General features: G+C 37.5%; 1 protein-coding gene and 1 pseudogene across 1 annotated transcript; both read left to right on the top strand.

Moving 5' to 3' along the window:
• Window positions 1–1,386: 1,386 nt before the first annotated feature.
• LOC109377562 (olfactory receptor 10J4-like) lies at window positions 1,387–1,981 on the top strand. Its single transcript, XM_019633947.1, is given in 2 exon segments — window positions 1,387–1,569; window positions 1,571–1,981. Coding segments are annotated over 2 exon segments (594 nt in total).
• A 13,911-nt stretch (window positions 1,982–15,892) lies between these two features.
• On the top strand, window positions 15,893–17,315 carry LOC109377564 (elongation factor 1-alpha 1 pseudogene; annotated as a pseudogene).
• Window positions 17,316–17,667: the final 352 nt, after the last annotated feature.

The following is a 17,667-nucleotide window of genomic DNA, read 5'->3' as shown; positions in this document are numbered from 1 at the left end:
AACAGCTATATATAATTTCAGAGGGGTAGTAGATTGGGGTAGGGGTGTTATCACTTTGTGAGGGGTGTAAATGTCTAACTAGTGCATTGTTTTGTACACCTGAAACTAATAAAAAAAATTTTAATAAGAGAGAAAGGCATAAACTGGGTATCAGAACTAAGAATTACTGAAGTTCAACTTACAGGGGAAAATTGGTGTATTTGATATCTGATTCTCCTTCAACCTTTGGAAAGACACCTCTTAGGCTTGCATTATGAAAGGCAGACAAGGCTGAGTTTGCTGACTGCCTAAACTATGGGAGAGATAACAAGGGGAAATGCAATAATTATTCCAAGGAGGCCTTTCTGATCTTCCTCAAGGAGACAGCTCATTGTTTTTCTTACACAATACCCAGTTATGGCTTGGAGTATGATGTGGAAATCTAGCAGAATTGCCATGTAGTGTAAATGTCATGTTCCCAGTTTCTGCTATATTCCATGTACCACGCATGTGAGAGGCACTCAATGAAAATTTGTTGAAAGAATCAGTGAATAAATGAATCACCATTCCTAGAACATTCACACTGGAAGGTCCTTCAGAGAGAGATCCTTCAGCCCTTATGGTACAGAAAGCCTAAGGTGTGAGTGGCTTGCCTAACGAAGCTGCATCCTTAAACATAGTTGGGCTCTGAGGCCCTTTCTTATAATGGTAGTCAGTTATATATCAAGAACTTTACTTGGCTATATACAATAATTCACATAATCACCATAGTAACACTGTGAGTAGATATTATTCTCTCCATTGTATACATGAGAAATGAGACAAATGGAGTAGGCAAAGAAGATCAAGTATCCCTCCACTTACACAGCGGTTAAAGCCAGAGATTTATATAAATTTAAATATTTTGTTGTTTTTATCACTTTTTTTCTTACAATTACTGGTACTTCAGATCCTTCATAAGTTTCAGACTCTTTTGTGCTTAACTAGAGACTGGCAAATAGAAGCAGAAACTACCTTTCACACAGAAAAAAAGGAGACTCAGGTAATAAAACAAGTGGTATTTGAAAAACACAGGAGGGAAGCAGGACTGAAAAGAGAACGGGCTCTACATCACAAGATGTCCTGGGTCCACACACTAGCATCTCCTCAAGAAAAAAAAACAAGTTGTGTCTCCTCTCACTGACTTATTCCAGACATTAACCATTTTAAATTTAAACCATGAGAAGGGGCAACATTATGTACCTTAACTTACTAAACCCTTCTGACCAGAGCTGAAGCTGGCCTCTTTACTCCCAGAAGTGTGCCTCATATAGAGAATCTGTCCCTGGCTTGAACCCTCCCTTTAGGTATGTTTCTTTGCCCTGGGCCATTCCTGGTGAGTTTTGGTGGAGTTCCAGAACTGTGCACATGGGAGACGACTGCTACATAGTCATCTGCAACCCCCTACATTATTGAGCCATCATGGGCAAAAAGACTTGTATACAATTGGCAAGTGGGTCCTGGAGCATTGGCCTGAGCACAGCCATCATACAACTGTCTTCTGTGTTCAGTCTTCCTTTCTGCAATGTTAATGTCATCTACCGTTTTTGTTTTTTTGTGTGACATCCAACCCCCAATGAAGCTTGCTTATGCTGATGCTACCATCAAAGAATTTATCACTTTGCTCATCAGTCTGTGTGTCCTTGTTCTGCCCATGGCATTGATATTTATCTCTTATGTCCAGATTGTCACCACCATCCTCAAGTTTGCATTTGCTGAGGGTTGGAAAAAGGCCTTTGCCACTTGTGCCTCACATCTCACAGGGGTCATTGTCCAACATGGCTGTACCTCCTTCATTTACTTAAAACCCAAATCCCAAAATTCCCTGCAGGATAGACTCATCTCTGTGACCTACACTGTCATCACCCCCCTACTAAACCCTGTTTTATACAGCCTAAGAAACAAAGAGGTCAAGGATGCCTTGCTCAGAGTTTTGGCAGAAAGCCCCTCCCTTAGGTGCTGATCAGTTTCAATAACAATAAACTTAAAGGAGTTTGGTGAAGTGTCACATTAAGGGAGGCAGTCAGATAAGAGATAGTATGAGAGCACCAGGTACCTGATCTGGGAAGCATCTGGGAATGAGAAATTAGAGTGATTGAGTGAAACAACGAAGGGAACGATTAATGAAAAAAAAGATAGGTGGATTTTCCAAGATTGATAGACGGGTTTACCAAACTTGATGAAAAGTGAATAAGCTAAAGCATATTCAGGTGCTGTACTATAATGATAGACATTATTCTGTTATCCTTGGCATAAGGTATTGAAAACTAGTACTGAGGGTGGGAAGAATATATATTATCGTATCATCGGAACTTATGTAATCTAAAGCTGGCCTCAGCATGAAAATCGCGGACACTAAAATAGCAAGTTCTCCATTATTTATATAGAATTCTTCCTATGCTACAGTTTACACTACAATTAAAAAAAATTAACTCCGTTAATTATTTACTTTGTGCCTATTACTACACATATAAACCCTAGACAGCTATGTCAGACACAAGCTATGATAGCAAGTTTCCAAAGTGGTTGAGAAGTATAAATTTTGAACAGTTTCAACAAAAAACATAAAAACTGCTTCCTGTGTATTTGACAACTGCAACAGATAAGCACCATCTTTCATATTCCATCCGCTTTCCCCAGACACCCTGGGTAGCATAATGACTCTGTTAATGCTCTGCCCAGGTATCCTTTGCTGAGCTGGCACTCCCATCTTCACCTTGCCTCAAGACAGGACCAACTCTAGAGGACAATTCTGGAGTCCTCCATTATGTCAGGCTGAAGTCAGGCTCCAACGGAGACCACATCCTCTCCAAGCTCTCCCCTCATCCCATCCTGCTTCTCTCACTTCCTTTCCTCTGAGAGTGCTCCCTTAGTCACTTGCACCTGGGCCCCTGTTTCCAGTTCTGCTTCAAAGGAACTCAATATAAGCCAGGTGGTATCTCAGCCTCCACTATTTGAGTGCTATCTCTGCATCTGTTGCACCTAGAACAGTGCCAGGTACATAGTAGCTGCTCCCTCAAAACTTACATATTTTTTAAAAGAAAGAAGGGAGGAAGGAAAGAAGGAAATAACGAAGAAAGTGTGGGCAGCTAAACACAATTAGCATCAGCAAGCAGCTCTTCTCCCTCTTTTCTTTTATTATTTTATAATTTTCAGGCTGTTTTCCCCTCCTTTGTGACACCCATTTTGGTACATTTATTGAATGTATCTAGATAGCAGGCATTAATTTAAGCACTTTATTCATTTAATCCTCACTATAAATCAATGAGGTAAATATTTTATTAAACTTATTTTACAGATGAGAAACTTGAGACCTGAAAGTAAATTCCTCAAGGTCATATCACTCGTATGTGGCAGAATCAGGATTTAAAAACAGGCAATCCTGCCCTAAAGTCTGTAGTTGCATTGTAAGTTCATGATGAATATTTTAACCAACTTTCTTCTTTATAATAATTAAAAACTAGGAGTAAAAGGAGCTTCATACATTGAAGATGCACACATAGCTCAAACTTATTAGAATATCTTGAGTCTTGGAAAGCAGCTTGGAAGTTCAGAAATCATGTATTGAATATGCTTTTTACTCAAATATCTTAGTACACCATTTCTCCACTCAGCACAGTTCCAAAGATGAAAGGAGAAGAGGAAGTCTAAAGTGAACACTGAAGAACAATAGGGCCCCGGGTTCCATCAAATTACTAGCCTCTGTACCTATCCTCTTTCTTGCAGTTATTATTCACCCTGAGTTATTACTCCAAGAGCTGATGACCTGAAGTAGAAAATACTTAAGTAATGTGATATTGTGGATGAAACACAGGCTTTGCGGCCAGAGAGTCATGTGTCCCAATTCTAGGTTCCACCATTATAAGCATGTGTCCCAAGAAAATTATTTAACCTCTCTAGCCTTCGTTTCTCATCTGTACACTGGGCTGACAATATCAGCCTCCCCAGGGTTATGTGTATTATGAAGAGTTAAGTGTTATGGGCATAAAATTTCCTGGCACATGGGAAGCAGCAGTAACTATGAGCATCTCCTTCACCACCAGCACCCACACACATTGCTCTCCAGGTCACTCTGAAGTCAACATCAAGTCACCCTAACATGCACTAAGCCCCAGTTTTAAAAAGTTTGCATTTGTACAGTGAGTTCCTTCTTCTCAGGAGGGACTTTGTAGATGGGCTTCCCCTTGTAGTCTATGATCCAATGTTTCCGTGAAAGGAATCTGACTATTGCCCCAGGGTCTTCCAAGAATTACTTCCTGGATACACCTGCCATGTGTTAATAAACCACTCAGCTGCAACTCTGCATTCTTAACCCAGACTCTCTTTCCCTATGTTCTACCCACTTACTGGCCTACTTCCCAACTCTCATAGCATCATTGCCTCTTCTCGCCTGATTGACTCAGAGTCACTGCAAGGAGTCCCAGGATTCGTGTGTGCATCAATCTTCATATGCAGGCTGAATAAATACTTACAAAAACATGTGCAATTATTTTTGAGTTTACATAATTCATTTGAAAGCACCAATTACTACTTTTGTTAAATTAAAGTTTATTAGGGTGACAATGGTTAGTAAAGTTACACAAGTTTCAAGTGTACAATTCTGTGATACATCATCTATATATCACATTGTGTGTTCACCACCCAGAGTCAGTTCTCCTTTCATCACCACATATTTGACCCCATTGACCTTCATCTACCACACCCTCTTCCCTTACCCTCTGGTAACCACTAATCTATTATTGTCTATGTCTATCAGTTTTTATTTCTTTGTTTGTTTGTCTTGTTCCTTTGTTGCTTTCAGTTTTATATCCCACGTTAGTGAAATCATGTGGTTCTCAACTTTTTCTGTCTGACTTATGTTGCTTAGCCTAATAACCTCAAGATCCATCCATGTTGTCACAAATGGCATTACTTTGTCTTTTCTTATGTCAGAATAGTAATCCATTGTGTATATATACCACAACATCTTTATTCAATCATATGTCAAAGGACACTTTGGTTGTTTGTTCTTGGCCATTGTAAATAAAGCTGCAATGAACATTGGAGCATATATATCTTTATGGATAAATCTTTTCAGATTTATTAGGTAGATATCCGGGAGAGGGATTGCTGGGTCATATGGTAATTCTATTCTTAATTTTTTGAGGAACCACCACACTGCCATCCATAGTGGCTACACCAACCTGCGTTCCCACCAACAGTGTATGAGGGTACCTTTTTCTCCATGGTCTCTCCAACACTTATAATTTGTCTTGTTGATGATAGCCATTCTAATTTGTATGAGGTAATATCTCATTGTAGTTTTTATTTGCATTTCTCTGATGATTAGTGACGTTGAGCATCTTTTCATATGTCTACTGGCCATTTGTATTTCTTCTTTGGAGAAAGGTCTATTCAGGTCCTCTGCCATTTTTTAATTGGATTGTTTGGTTTTTTGTTGTTGAGTTATATGAGTTCCTTATATATTTTGGATACTAGCCCTTTATTGGAGATGTTGTTTGCAAAAATCTTCTCTCATTCGGTTGGTTGCCTCTTTATTTTGTTAATGGTTTCTTTTGCTGTGCAGAAGCTTTTTAGTTTGATATAGCCCCATTCATTTATTTTAGCTTTTACTTCCCTTGCCTTTGAAGTCAAATTCATAAAATTCTCTTTGAACCCAAAATCCATAAGTTTACTACCTATGCTTTCTTCTATGCAGTGTATTGTTTCAGGCCTATGATCCATTTTGAGTTAATTTTGGTACATGATGACAAATAGCAGTCTATTTTCATTTTTTTGCACATGACTTTCCAATTCTCCCAGCACCATTTATTAAAGAGGCTGTTTTTCTCCATTGTATGTTGTTGGCTTCTTTGTCGAAAATTATTTGTCCATATTTATGTGGGTTTATTTCTGGATTATCAATTTTATTCCATTGGTCTGTGTGTCAGTTTTTCTGCCAATACCATACTGTTTTGATTAGTGTTGCCATGTACAAGCTGAAGTCAGGGAGTGTAATACCTCCAGCATTGTTCTTTTTTTTTAGGATTGCTTTGGCTATTCAGAGTCCTTTATGGTTCCATATAAATCTGATGATTTTTTGTTTAATTTCTTTAAAAAATGCCATTGGGATTTTGATGGGAAAGTGTTTTGGATTTCTTTGGATAAATACCCAGGAGTGGAATTGCTGAGGCTTACGGTAGTTCTATTTTTAATTTTTTGAGGAAACTTCACACTGCTTTCCATAGTGGCTGCACCAATTTGTCATCCCACCAACAATACACCAGGGTTCCCTTCTCTCCATATCCTTGATAACACTTTTTTGTTGATATATTGATGATACCCACCCTGACAAGTGTGAGGTGATATCTCATTGTGGTTTTCATTTGCATTTCTTTGATGATTAGGGATGTTGAGCAGCTTTTTATATGTCTATTAGTCATCTGTATGGCCTTGTTACAGAAATGTTTGTTGAGATCCTCTGCCAATATGTTAATAGAATTGTTTATGTTTTTGGTGTTAAATTGGATGAGTTTTTATAAATATAAAGGGATATTAACCCTTTATCAGATGTATCATTGGCAAATATCTTCTCCCATTAAGTAGGTTGTCTTTTCATTTTGTTGATGCTTTCCTTTGTGATGCAAAAACTTTAAAATTTGATCAGTCCCATTTGTTTATTTTTTCTTTGGTTTCTGTGCCTGAGGAGCTATATCAGTAAAAATATTACTAAGTGTAATGTCTGTGAGTTTATTTTTTATATTTTCTTCTAGGAGTTTTTAATTTAGGGTTTTACATTTAACTCTTTAATCCATTTGAGTTTATTCTTGTAAATGGAGTAAGAAGGTCATATGGTTTCATTTTTTTTTACATGTTTCTGTCCAGTTTTCAAAGCACTATTTATTGAATAGACTGTCTTTACCCCAAAGTATATTCTTGCTTTCTTTGTCATAGATTAAATGACCATATAGTCATGGATTTCTTTCTGTGTTCTCCATTCTTTTCCATTGATCTATGTGTCTGTTTTTATGCCAATTCCATGCTGTTTTGATTACTATGGACTTGTAGCATAGCTTGATATCAGGTAGTATAATACCTCCAGCTTTGTTTTTCTTTCTTAGGATTGCTGTGGGTATTCAGGGTCTTTTATGGTTTCATATAAAACTTAAGATTATTTGTTCTAGTTTTCTGAAAAATGCCATCAGTATTTTAATACGGATTGTTTTGAATCTATAGCTTGTTTTGGGTAGTATGGACATTTTAACAATGTTAAATCTTTTTATCCATGAGCACAGTACACACTTCAATTTATTTATATTGTCTTCAATGTCTTATAATTTTTGAGTACAAGTCTTTTACCTTTTTAGTTAAATTTTTTCCATAGTATTTTTATGCAATTGTAAAATATAAAAATGCAACCAATTTCTGAATATTAATTTTGTATCCTGCTAATTTACTAAATTCATTTATCAGTTCTAATACTTTTTTGGTGGAATCTTTGGGGTTCTCTCTGTATAATATCATGACATCTGCAAATAATAACAGTTTTGCTTCTACCCTCTCCATTTGGATGCATTTTATTTCTTATTCTTGCCTGATTGTTATGGCTAGGACTTCCAGTACTATGTTGAATAAAAGTGGGCATCTTTGTCTTGTTCCTGATATGAAGGGGAATGTTTTTAGCTTTTCTCCATTAAGTATGATGTTAGCTCTGTGTTTGTCATATATGGCCTTTATTATTTTGAGATGTGTTCCCTGTATTCTCACATTGCTGAGAGTTTTAATCATAAATGGATGCTGGATTTTGTCAAATGCTTTTTCTGCATCTACTGATATGACCATATAATTTTTAGTTTTCATTTTGTTCATGTTGTATCATGTTCATTGATTGGCAGATACTGAACCAACTTTTCATACTTTGTATTGCTTTTTTTTTTTTTTTTAGCTGAGCCATCCTGCTACGTGTTGGTAGCTCAGCAGCTGCTCAGCTCGGGCTGGACTCAAACTGCTGTTGCTCAGAGCTCAAATGTATTGCTTTTTGAGTGGCTGTTCATTGGGCTAAATATGATGAGTGTATGTTTAACTTTATAAGAAACGCCAAACCTTTTCCCAGAGTGGCTGTACCAATTTGCTTTCCCAATATTAGAATTTCAGTTGTTTGACATCCCTGTAAGCTGTTGGTATTGTCAATATATTTTTTTTTATTTAGCCATTCTGAGAGGTATGCAGTTGTATTATAACGATTTTACTTTGTATTTATCTAATGGCTAATAACATTGAACATCTTTTCATGTGTTTATTTGTCATCTTTTTGGTGAAGTGGCCATTCAAATATTTTACCATGTTTAATTGTACTGTTTGTCTTTCTACTCTTAAATTTTAAGAGTTCTTTATATATCCTGGTAACAAGTCTATTGTCACATGTTATTTGTAAATATTTTATACCATTGTGTTGCTTGTCTTTTTATTCTCATAATAATTACTTTCACAAAGCAATCTTTAAAATTTTGATGAAGTTCAATTCATCAATTTTGTCTTTAATGATTATGTTTTTGATACCATGCCTGAAAATGTGTTGCCTAATTCCAGTTCATGAATTTTTTTTTTTAAAGTTTTAAGTTTTAGGGTTTACACACAGATCTATGATACATTTGAGTAAATTTTTGTATAAGATATGAGGTTTAGGGAAAGGTTCATTTTTTTATATATATGGATATTGAGTTGTTCCAATATCATTTGTTGCAAAGATCATCCTTTCTCCCTTGAATTGCTTTCATACCTTTATGAAAAATCAATTTTACATGTTTGTGTAATATTGGCTATTCCCATTCAGGAAAATGACCCTCAACAACTGTTGGAATATGACCTTCAACAACACATACACAACTGTTGTGTATTGCTTCATTTTGTCTTCATTTGGTTCAATTATTTCTAGGAATTTTAGCAGAAACAGGCCCAAAGCTGACTTCCACTGTGTCTTTGCAGTTATCTCAAAAGAGTGGAGAAATTTCCCAACCTGCATTAGTCCTTATTACCTGAGAGTGGAGACAGAGTTGCTTATGTATTATAGTGCCCCTTATGAAACTAGCTTGCCTTGCATCTCCTCTTCCAGACATTCCACTAGGAAGCAGAAAACATGCTATCCCTCTCCAACTCTTCCTTCACTTCCTCTACCTCTATACAAATTCCTCCACAAAAGTCCTTTCACATACAAATTATTTTATGCAAATGAATTTCTGTGGTCCTGACTTTGACATGTCTAAATACCAGTGGAAACACAACTTAGCTTTAAACCGAGACCCTCATACTACGTACATTCAGAATATTTTTCCATGTTTTCAAAATATCATCAATTATGAGATGACTGGAACCTGAACCAAAATGAGGAAAGTAGAAATAGAGAAGAAATGTTATTACAAAGGATAAATCATGTCCTGGTCCCAGGTTCAATATGAAACATGAGGAAGAAGATAGAATGAAAGATCACTGTTATCTTGCTCAGTGAAAGAAGCATGAGATGATTCATAAAAACATGATATGTGGGTGAATTCAGTTATAAATACACATTGAGTTTCAGATGATTGTAAAAGCTTTAAGTGGAAATATAGTTGAGAACCTCTGGAAATATAAAATGGGGAGCTAATAATATAAGGTGGAAAAGTCAAGCTGTGAGAGTGATTTTTCTGAGGAACCAGTCATATGGAGAGAAAAACAAAAGACTAAGCCTTAAAATGAATGAGTAACATTCAAGTGGCTGACTGCAAAGACCAGGTGGTAAAAGGTTTCAATGTAAACAGAAAAAGGCTAATTGAAAAGAGGCAAAGAGTTTTCCTATGCAACAGGCATTAAATTAATTTTGGTTTTAATGTAAGCAGTGTTTTATTAGTATGTTTTCTTTTCTTTGCTGCTGTCATGTGTTTGCTTTGCCAACCAATGACTAGTAACATCACTGTCTCTTTCCATTGTCTTGCTTTATCCTCTTGAATAAGGAAGAAAGAGTGTTCTGGTATCTGTGGTTTAGAAAAGCCAGAAGACTTGAATTGTACACTATCACCAACAATATAATCTCTTGTAATAATCATTTTCCAATTACATGTTTTCAAAAAAGAGATCATTTCTGCTTTCAGCAGTTATATTGCTACTAGATATTTTCTGATTAATTATTTGCACCTACATACAACTGTTCCATGCAAAACAATCCTAACAGATTCTTTATATATCCAGAAACTCCACAGATTATATACAAGGTTTTCAAAGCAAAGCTTTTGAAATAAGTGTTTAGTTTTCTAATTACAAAGTGATACATGCCTATCCTGAAAAAATTAAGATAAAATAAAAATACATAAAAAGAATATAGGAATGATTCAAAAATCCAACTAACTGAACATTATAGTGAACACATTTCCTATAGTGTTTTTCTTTTTTTATTGAGATAATATTTTATATAGTCACATTTTGCTTTTCCACTTAATACAGTAAAAGCTTTTTTTCTCTACTATTACAGACTCCTCATAAGCATAACATTTAAAGGCTATAAAGTATTCCATTATTTAGATGTTTAATATTTTCTTTAGTCATTAATTAGTTTTTAGCATTTGGATTCCATCTCATTTTCCTTCAGTACAAAAATAATTATAGAAAATCATGGCTTCTTTTTAAATTTTTTAATTAAATTTATTGGGGTGACATTGGTTAGTAAAGTTATATATGTTTTAAATATACAATTCTATAATACAGCACCTATTTATTGCATTGTATGTTCACCACCCAGGCTCAGTTCTCTATTTTTAAAAATAATTCATTTTGACTCATTCTCACATAAAACAGATTTAATGTAAATACCAATTTAAGTTAATGCAAAAAGATGATGCTTTACTGGATTCTAATATGTTCAGGTCCTCTATGCATGTGAAATTCCCATAATGCACAAAAAATGGCCCACTGATTTTTTCCTGGGTAATGAATACAAAGCTAGTGTTAATCCTTCTTCTTCAGTTTATTAACTCCAAATCTATTTTCTAATAACTTTTTTTCTTTTCCCTTAAAAATGTTTTAATTACTTTCAATCATTTTCTGCCATAAAGTTGACTGGCTTTTGTTTATTTACAGGTATCCTATGATGATGAGAGAAGAATACCTATTTTTATTATATTCAAGTATCGAGATCAATGAGCCTGTTGCTGTAAGATAATATCTTAAGGCTTTCCTGATGTTTTCTTCTGGGTCTTGATTCTAATGAAATGTGCACACTGGGGTGGGGGTATGTGGAATCCTAGGCAGATAGTTATCATTGCAGGTTAAAATTTTTTTGGCCAACAGATTATATTTTTTTTCAATGAAAGCAATTTTTTTAAACCATGTAACCTGAGTATAATATAGTTTCAAAACAGAATTTTCTCTACAGCTTCTGTTGCTTCTCTTTCTATGTCTTATTAAAGCTCTGATTTTGCCTCTATTATCCCTCTTTGTCTCCAAAGTTAAAGTGCAGATAGGCAGTTTGTTCCTTTTGTGTAATTACTGGGTTAGAAAAGACATGGGAATGATCCAGTACCAAAACTTTATTTTATAAATGAGGTAACTGAATCTTGAAAACTTCAAGGGACCTGTCCAACAACATTCAGCTAGCTAGTCCTTGGAAGATTTGAAACTAGTATATTTTGCAAAATACTGTGCTGTATTATAAAGATGAAAAATTAAAAGTTAGACGAGAATGTATTTCTCCTAGGATGGTAAATCATTCAGTGGGAAAATGTGGCATGCCTTCAGGCTTTAATTAAAAATTTTTTTGAAACTACAAGTACAAAGACATGAACAAGACAGAGGAAGAGCGAGAACATAAGTCTGACTCATGATTCGCCTGCCCCACCCTAGCCATGGTGATAGGGTGGAAGGAACAGATCTTGAATCCTGCCTTACCATTTTAATCACTGTGACTATTTTAATAATCTTGTCCTTCTTAGCAATCTCCTTGCGCTGCATACTTGCAAGGGCTAGAGGTTAAGATATTTTTGTCAAACCATAAAAAACTTGTACATATTCTCTCTCACCTCAGAATAAAACTTCCAATATATTATTAAAATCAATGTGATCCCTTAAGTGATTCTTCCTAGAAGACCTAAGATTTTCCCCAAGGTGATTTTATCTCCATTGTTATTTCATAAATATCTGGAACTTAAAAATGGCAACTTGTCTTACTGAAGAAATAAGAGAAAATAAAAAAGGAAAATATTAGGTTCTGCTTTTGAGGGTCACCCAACTACATGAGTCAATAAATGTTTAAAAACAAGATACCTCTGTCCCTCCCAGTGTGATTCAATACTAAGTATTGGGTTTTTTGTTTGTTTTTTTTAAGATTTTTATTGGGGAATTGGGAGGATGGGAACAGTGCTGGGGAATTGGGGGAAGGGGAACAGACAAGTTGCTGTCCTTTTGTTCTTCAATCTAGTTGTGGAGGATGTTGCTTCACTGGCCCAAGTTGGCACCATCATTGAGCTCTTCCTGGGTGAGGCACATCAGTCGCCGGCTTCTGGATGGCCGCTCACGGTGGCTGCTGGCTACACACAGTAACCCATGGCAACCCACTGCCACAGGGGCTGCAGCCTACGCTGTCACCAGCGACTCACAGCAGCCCAGCTCCAGGTTGAGCTGTTGTTCAGCATCTTAGCTGTAGAGGGCAGTGTCACTGGCCCTCATATGTGGGATCCGAACCAGGGCCCTCTGGCATCCCAAGCCAGTTCTTAACCATCGCGCCACTCGGCCAGCCCAAATATTGGGATTTTTACAAACCAGTTCACCATTGTCTATGGAAGAAAAGGAATATCTATGGAAAAGAGGAGAATGTATTTGCTATATAGACAAAAAAGGAAAAAAGGACCAACATAATTGAAAGCTAATCATGTGTTGGACATTTAACTTATAGTCTTATTTGATTCTAACAAGTAAAATAGGGATTTTATCTGTACTTACCTATTAAAGGAAATGAAGCTCAAAGTTCTTATTTAGTTAAGGGACTGTGGAGGGAGAGATTCAAACTGCTATGCCTACGGTTTCCCCTGTTTTCACTGCCATATTTATCTTGGATTACTGTGACAGCTTCCTAAGAGATCTCTTTGCTTCCACTATTGCCTCACTCAAAATAGTCACTACTCAGCAATCAGAGATTTTACAAAATGTAAATCAGGTTGTGTCACTGTCTCCTGCTTAAATCATTCTGGTGCTTCCCTTTACACTTAGAATAAAATGCAAATTTCTTTCCCCGGTCAGCAAAGCCTTACCTGACCTGACATTCACCTGTATCTCTAACCTCACACTCTCATTTTCACTTACCCTCCAGCCACACTACTTTCCTTTTAGTTCCAAGAATACAAAGCCTAAATCCAGCTTTGTGTTTTTCAACTTGCTGTTGCCCCTGTCAGCCATGGTCTTTTCCCTACATCAGGGGATGGCAAATCATAGCCTGCAGGCTAAATTCAATGCCCCACCCTGACTTGTTTTGTTTGTTTGTTTGTTTGTTTGTTTTTGGCTGAGCCATCCTGCCACCTGTTGGCAGCTCAGCGGCAGCTCAGCTCTGGCCGGGCGTCGAACCGCTGTTGCTCAGACCTCAAACTCTTGAGCGAGCTCTTAACCAACTGAGACACTCGGCCGGCCCCTCACCTTGGCTTGTTTTTATAAATAAAGTTTTATTGGTACACCGCCACACCCATTCATTTGTTTTATTGATAGCTGCTTTAATACTACAATGTATAAGTTGAGTAGTTGAGAGAAAGACCACATAGGCTGCAAAGCCTATGATACTTTCTTTCTGGTCTTTTTCAGCCAAAAGTGTTGCCAGACCCTGCCCTAAATTATGGCTTCGCTAGTTCTATCTTGTCAATCAGGAGTTTGATCTGAAAGATCACTTCCAAAGAGAGGCCTTCCCTAACCACCCAGTCTAAAGTAGCTTCTTGCCACAGATCGTATCATCCCGTACTATTACCCTTATAACACTAAACCTTACTCATTTACTTGTTTATTATCTAACTCACCTTTTTAGAATATGTGTTCCAGGAAAGTTGTAACATTCTAAGTCTTATTTGAAATATCTGCTAGTTATTGATATAGAATAATCTCATATATTCTAAATAAACGCATACATGATGGAACAAGAAGTTTTTATAATTCCAAAACTCAATATTTTCTACTACTTTAGGATATTTCCTAACAACAAAAGAACATTCCAGCCATAGGAAATAACTGTAAAATTAAGCAAATTTTGCAAGCCTATTTTAGATTCAGTAGAGATAGACATCACACCCTCCTCAGGACAACTATGAAGTCTTTGAGGTGCAGAAAACACATTTGTAGAGTGCACTCAACCTCAATTGGTAGTGCCATGTCACAGATCTATCTGTCACAACCAGGCAAAAGCATCTGAAAGTTTTCCATGGGGAAAGGAGTTTGGTCTGAGTGAGTCCCAGAAAACAGTTCAAAATAAGCAGTTTGTCATTTGAGCTCAGCAACTTTGTTCTCTTTACAGCATCCGTTCCTTCTAGTCATGCAACCTCTGTCTTCCTGCTGACTCATCCTGGAGTATCCAAGACACTCAGTTAAAAGCCCATGCTCCCAACCTTCCTTTCCTTTTAAAGTTTACTAAAGGCCTTTATCTGCTACTGAAAGCTGACAGTAATAACTGATTAGGTAAATAAAGAGCTGGTGATTTGTCAGCTCATGTTTTGCCCCTTTTCGAGAGAACCCATCCAGAAAGCCAATTACCTTCAAACACTTTTGAAAAAAATGTTTCAAATCCTTTCGTCAACCGAATTCCTAATTTAACCTTTAGGATGTCCCAGACATGTAATGTACTATCAAACAATTCTTGCTTAGGATCCGAATGTCTTTAACTAACTGGGACATCTGCAACCAGTTTACAAATCTGTTAAGTGAGGGAATAGGATTATATGATCTCTAAGTCCCTTCAATTACAAAAACCTGTGCTTCTAAGATGATGCCAGACACTTCAGGGCAATGCAGTAGTGAACGGAGTATTGACATTGAGGTCATGTGAATGCCAGTTACAGTGTTGTGTGGTTTGTGGAAAATTCTTTAGTCTTTCACAGCCTCAGTTGCCTGGGTATAATATGGAAATAACAATGTCTAACCGCTTCTGTGGTTATAACACTGATAATGCACTAATTGCATATAAAACACTTAGAGCTGTACCTTGTTAATAAATGAAAATTACTTTCATTTCTTTCTAACATGATATAGTTTCAATACATTTACGGTATTGTAATACTGAATATTACATTCGTTATATTTTCATGAAACTATTTTCATAGAGAGGAGGCGAGACATACTAGCAATACATTTCAGAGACTGGGAAGAGCTACAAAGAGTTTTTAACATGAGCCAGCAAGGATTTAGGTCAAGTATCAGAATTCAGGGCTTAATTAACACAACTCCACAAATGAAATTTGACTTATTTTTTACCTGAAATCCAGAAACCTGTTTTCAAACAGAGCCTATTAAGAATCCGCAGGGAAGAAAAAGTCAGTCAGGCTCCCTCACCTGGCTGCCGGGCAGAGTGCAGTGTCTCGCCGGATGCAGATGATGGTGGAATATAGCACAGGCGCTGTCCATCGCAGTGATGTTTATGTTTATGTGCCTTACGTAAGCACCTTTGTTCTCACATAGTATAAAGCCTGGCCATTTGTACCAGGCAGGCGGTACCTAGAAAGTCAGTGAATAAAGTATGTCTACTCTGCCTTTGGCTCCACACATCTTCTTCCAGCTCCCAGAGTCGTGGGTACCTTACACCAGGACCGTTACACTTCCCGACAGAAGCCCTGGCTTTTTCACAATGGGTTTGCCACCAGAACACAGGTGTAGTGAAAATCACTCCTAAATCTAACCCAAAATGGGAAAGGAAGAGACACACATCAACATCCTTGTCATTGGACATGTAGATTCCGGCAAGTCTACTACTACTGGTCATCTGATCTACAAATGTGGTGGGATCGACAAAAGAACCATCGAAAAATTTGAAAAGGAGGCTGCTGAGATGAGAAAAGGCTCCTTCAAGTATGCTTGGGTCTTGGATAAACTGAAAGCTGAACGTGAGCGTGGGATCACTATTGATATCTCCCTGTGGAAATTCAAGACCAGCAAGTATTATGTGACCATCATTGATGCCCCAGGACACAGAGACTTTATCAAAAACATGATCACAGGCACATCTCAGGCTGATTGTGCTGTCCTGATTGTTGCTGCTGGGTTGGTGAATTTGAAGCAGGTATCTCCAAGAATGGGCAGACCCATGAGCATACCCTTCTGGCTTACACACTGGGTGTGAAACAACCAATTGTTGGTGTTAACAAAATGGATTCCACTGAGCCGTCTTACAACCAGAAGAGATATGAGGAAATCCTTAAGGAAATCAGCACCTACATTAAGAAAGTTGAGTGCAACCCTGACACAGTAGCATTTGTGCCAGTCTCTGGTTGGAATGGTGACAACATGCTGGAGCCAAGTGCTAACATGCCTTGGTTCAAGGAATGGAAAGTCACCTGTAAAGATGGCAGTGCCAGTGGAACCATGCTGCTTGAAGCTCTGGATTGCATCCTGCCACCAACTCATCCAACTGACAAACCTTTGCGCCTGCCCCTCCAGGATATCTACAAAATTGGTGGTTTTGGTACTGTCCCTGTGGGCTGAGTAGGAACTTGTGTTCTCAAACCTGGCATGGTGGTCACTTTTGCTGCAGTCAATGTTACAAATGAAGTGAAGTCTGTTGAAATGCACCATGAAGCTTTGAGTGAAGCTCTTCCTGGGGACAACGTGGGCTTCAATGTTAAGAATGTGCCTGTCAAAGATGTTCATCATGGCAATGTGGCTGTTGACGGCAAAAATGACCCACCAATGGAGGCAGCTGGCTTCATGGCTCAGGTGATTATCCTGAACCATCCAGGCCAAATTAGTGCCAGATATGCACTTGTGCTTGATTGTCACACAGCTTGCATTGCTTGCAAATTTGCCAAACTGAAGGAAAAGATTGGTTATCATTCAGATAAAAAGCTGGAAGATGGCCTGAAGTTTTGAAATCTGGTGATGTTGCCATCGTTGACATGGTTCCTGACTGGCCCCATGTGTGTTGAGATCTTCTCTAAATACCCTCCTCTGGGCCATTTTGCTGTTCGTGACATGAGACAGTTGCTGTGGGTGTCATCAAAGCAGTGGACAAGAGGGCAGCTGGAGTTGGCAAAGTCACCAAGTCTGCCCAGAAAGCTCAGAAGGCTAAATGAATATTATCTCCAATACTTGCCACCCAGTCTTAATCAGTGGTGGAAGAACGGTCTTAACTGTTTGTCTCAATTGGCCAATTAAGTTTAATAGTAAAAGACTGGTTAATGATTACAGTGCATCGTAAAACCTTCAGAAGGAAAGGAGAATGTTTGGCGGACCATTTGTGTGTGTGTGTGTGTGTGTGTGTGTGTGTGTGTGTGTGTGCGCGCGCGCACGCGCATGCACACACGCATGTGTGCGGCAGTTTTTAAGTTATTAGTTTTTAAAATCAGTACTTTTTAATGGAAACAACTTGACCAAAAATCTGTCACAGAATTTTAAGACCCATTAAAACGCAGTTTATTGAGAAACCTGTGTGTTCTTTTGGTCAACACTGTAACTTCCCATAGT

Source organism: Hipposideros armiger, unplaced genomic scaffold (assembly GCF_001890085.2).
Source record: "Hipposideros armiger isolate ML-2016 unplaced genomic scaffold, ASM189008v1 scaffold_1452, whole genome shotgun sequence".
In the NCBI taxonomy this organism is placed as follows: domain Eukaryota; kingdom Metazoa; phylum Chordata; class Mammalia; order Chiroptera; family Hipposideridae; genus Hipposideros; species Hipposideros armiger.
The sequence above is the reverse complement of the archived record's forward strand: the minus strand, read 5'-3'. Positions and strand labels throughout refer to the sequence as shown.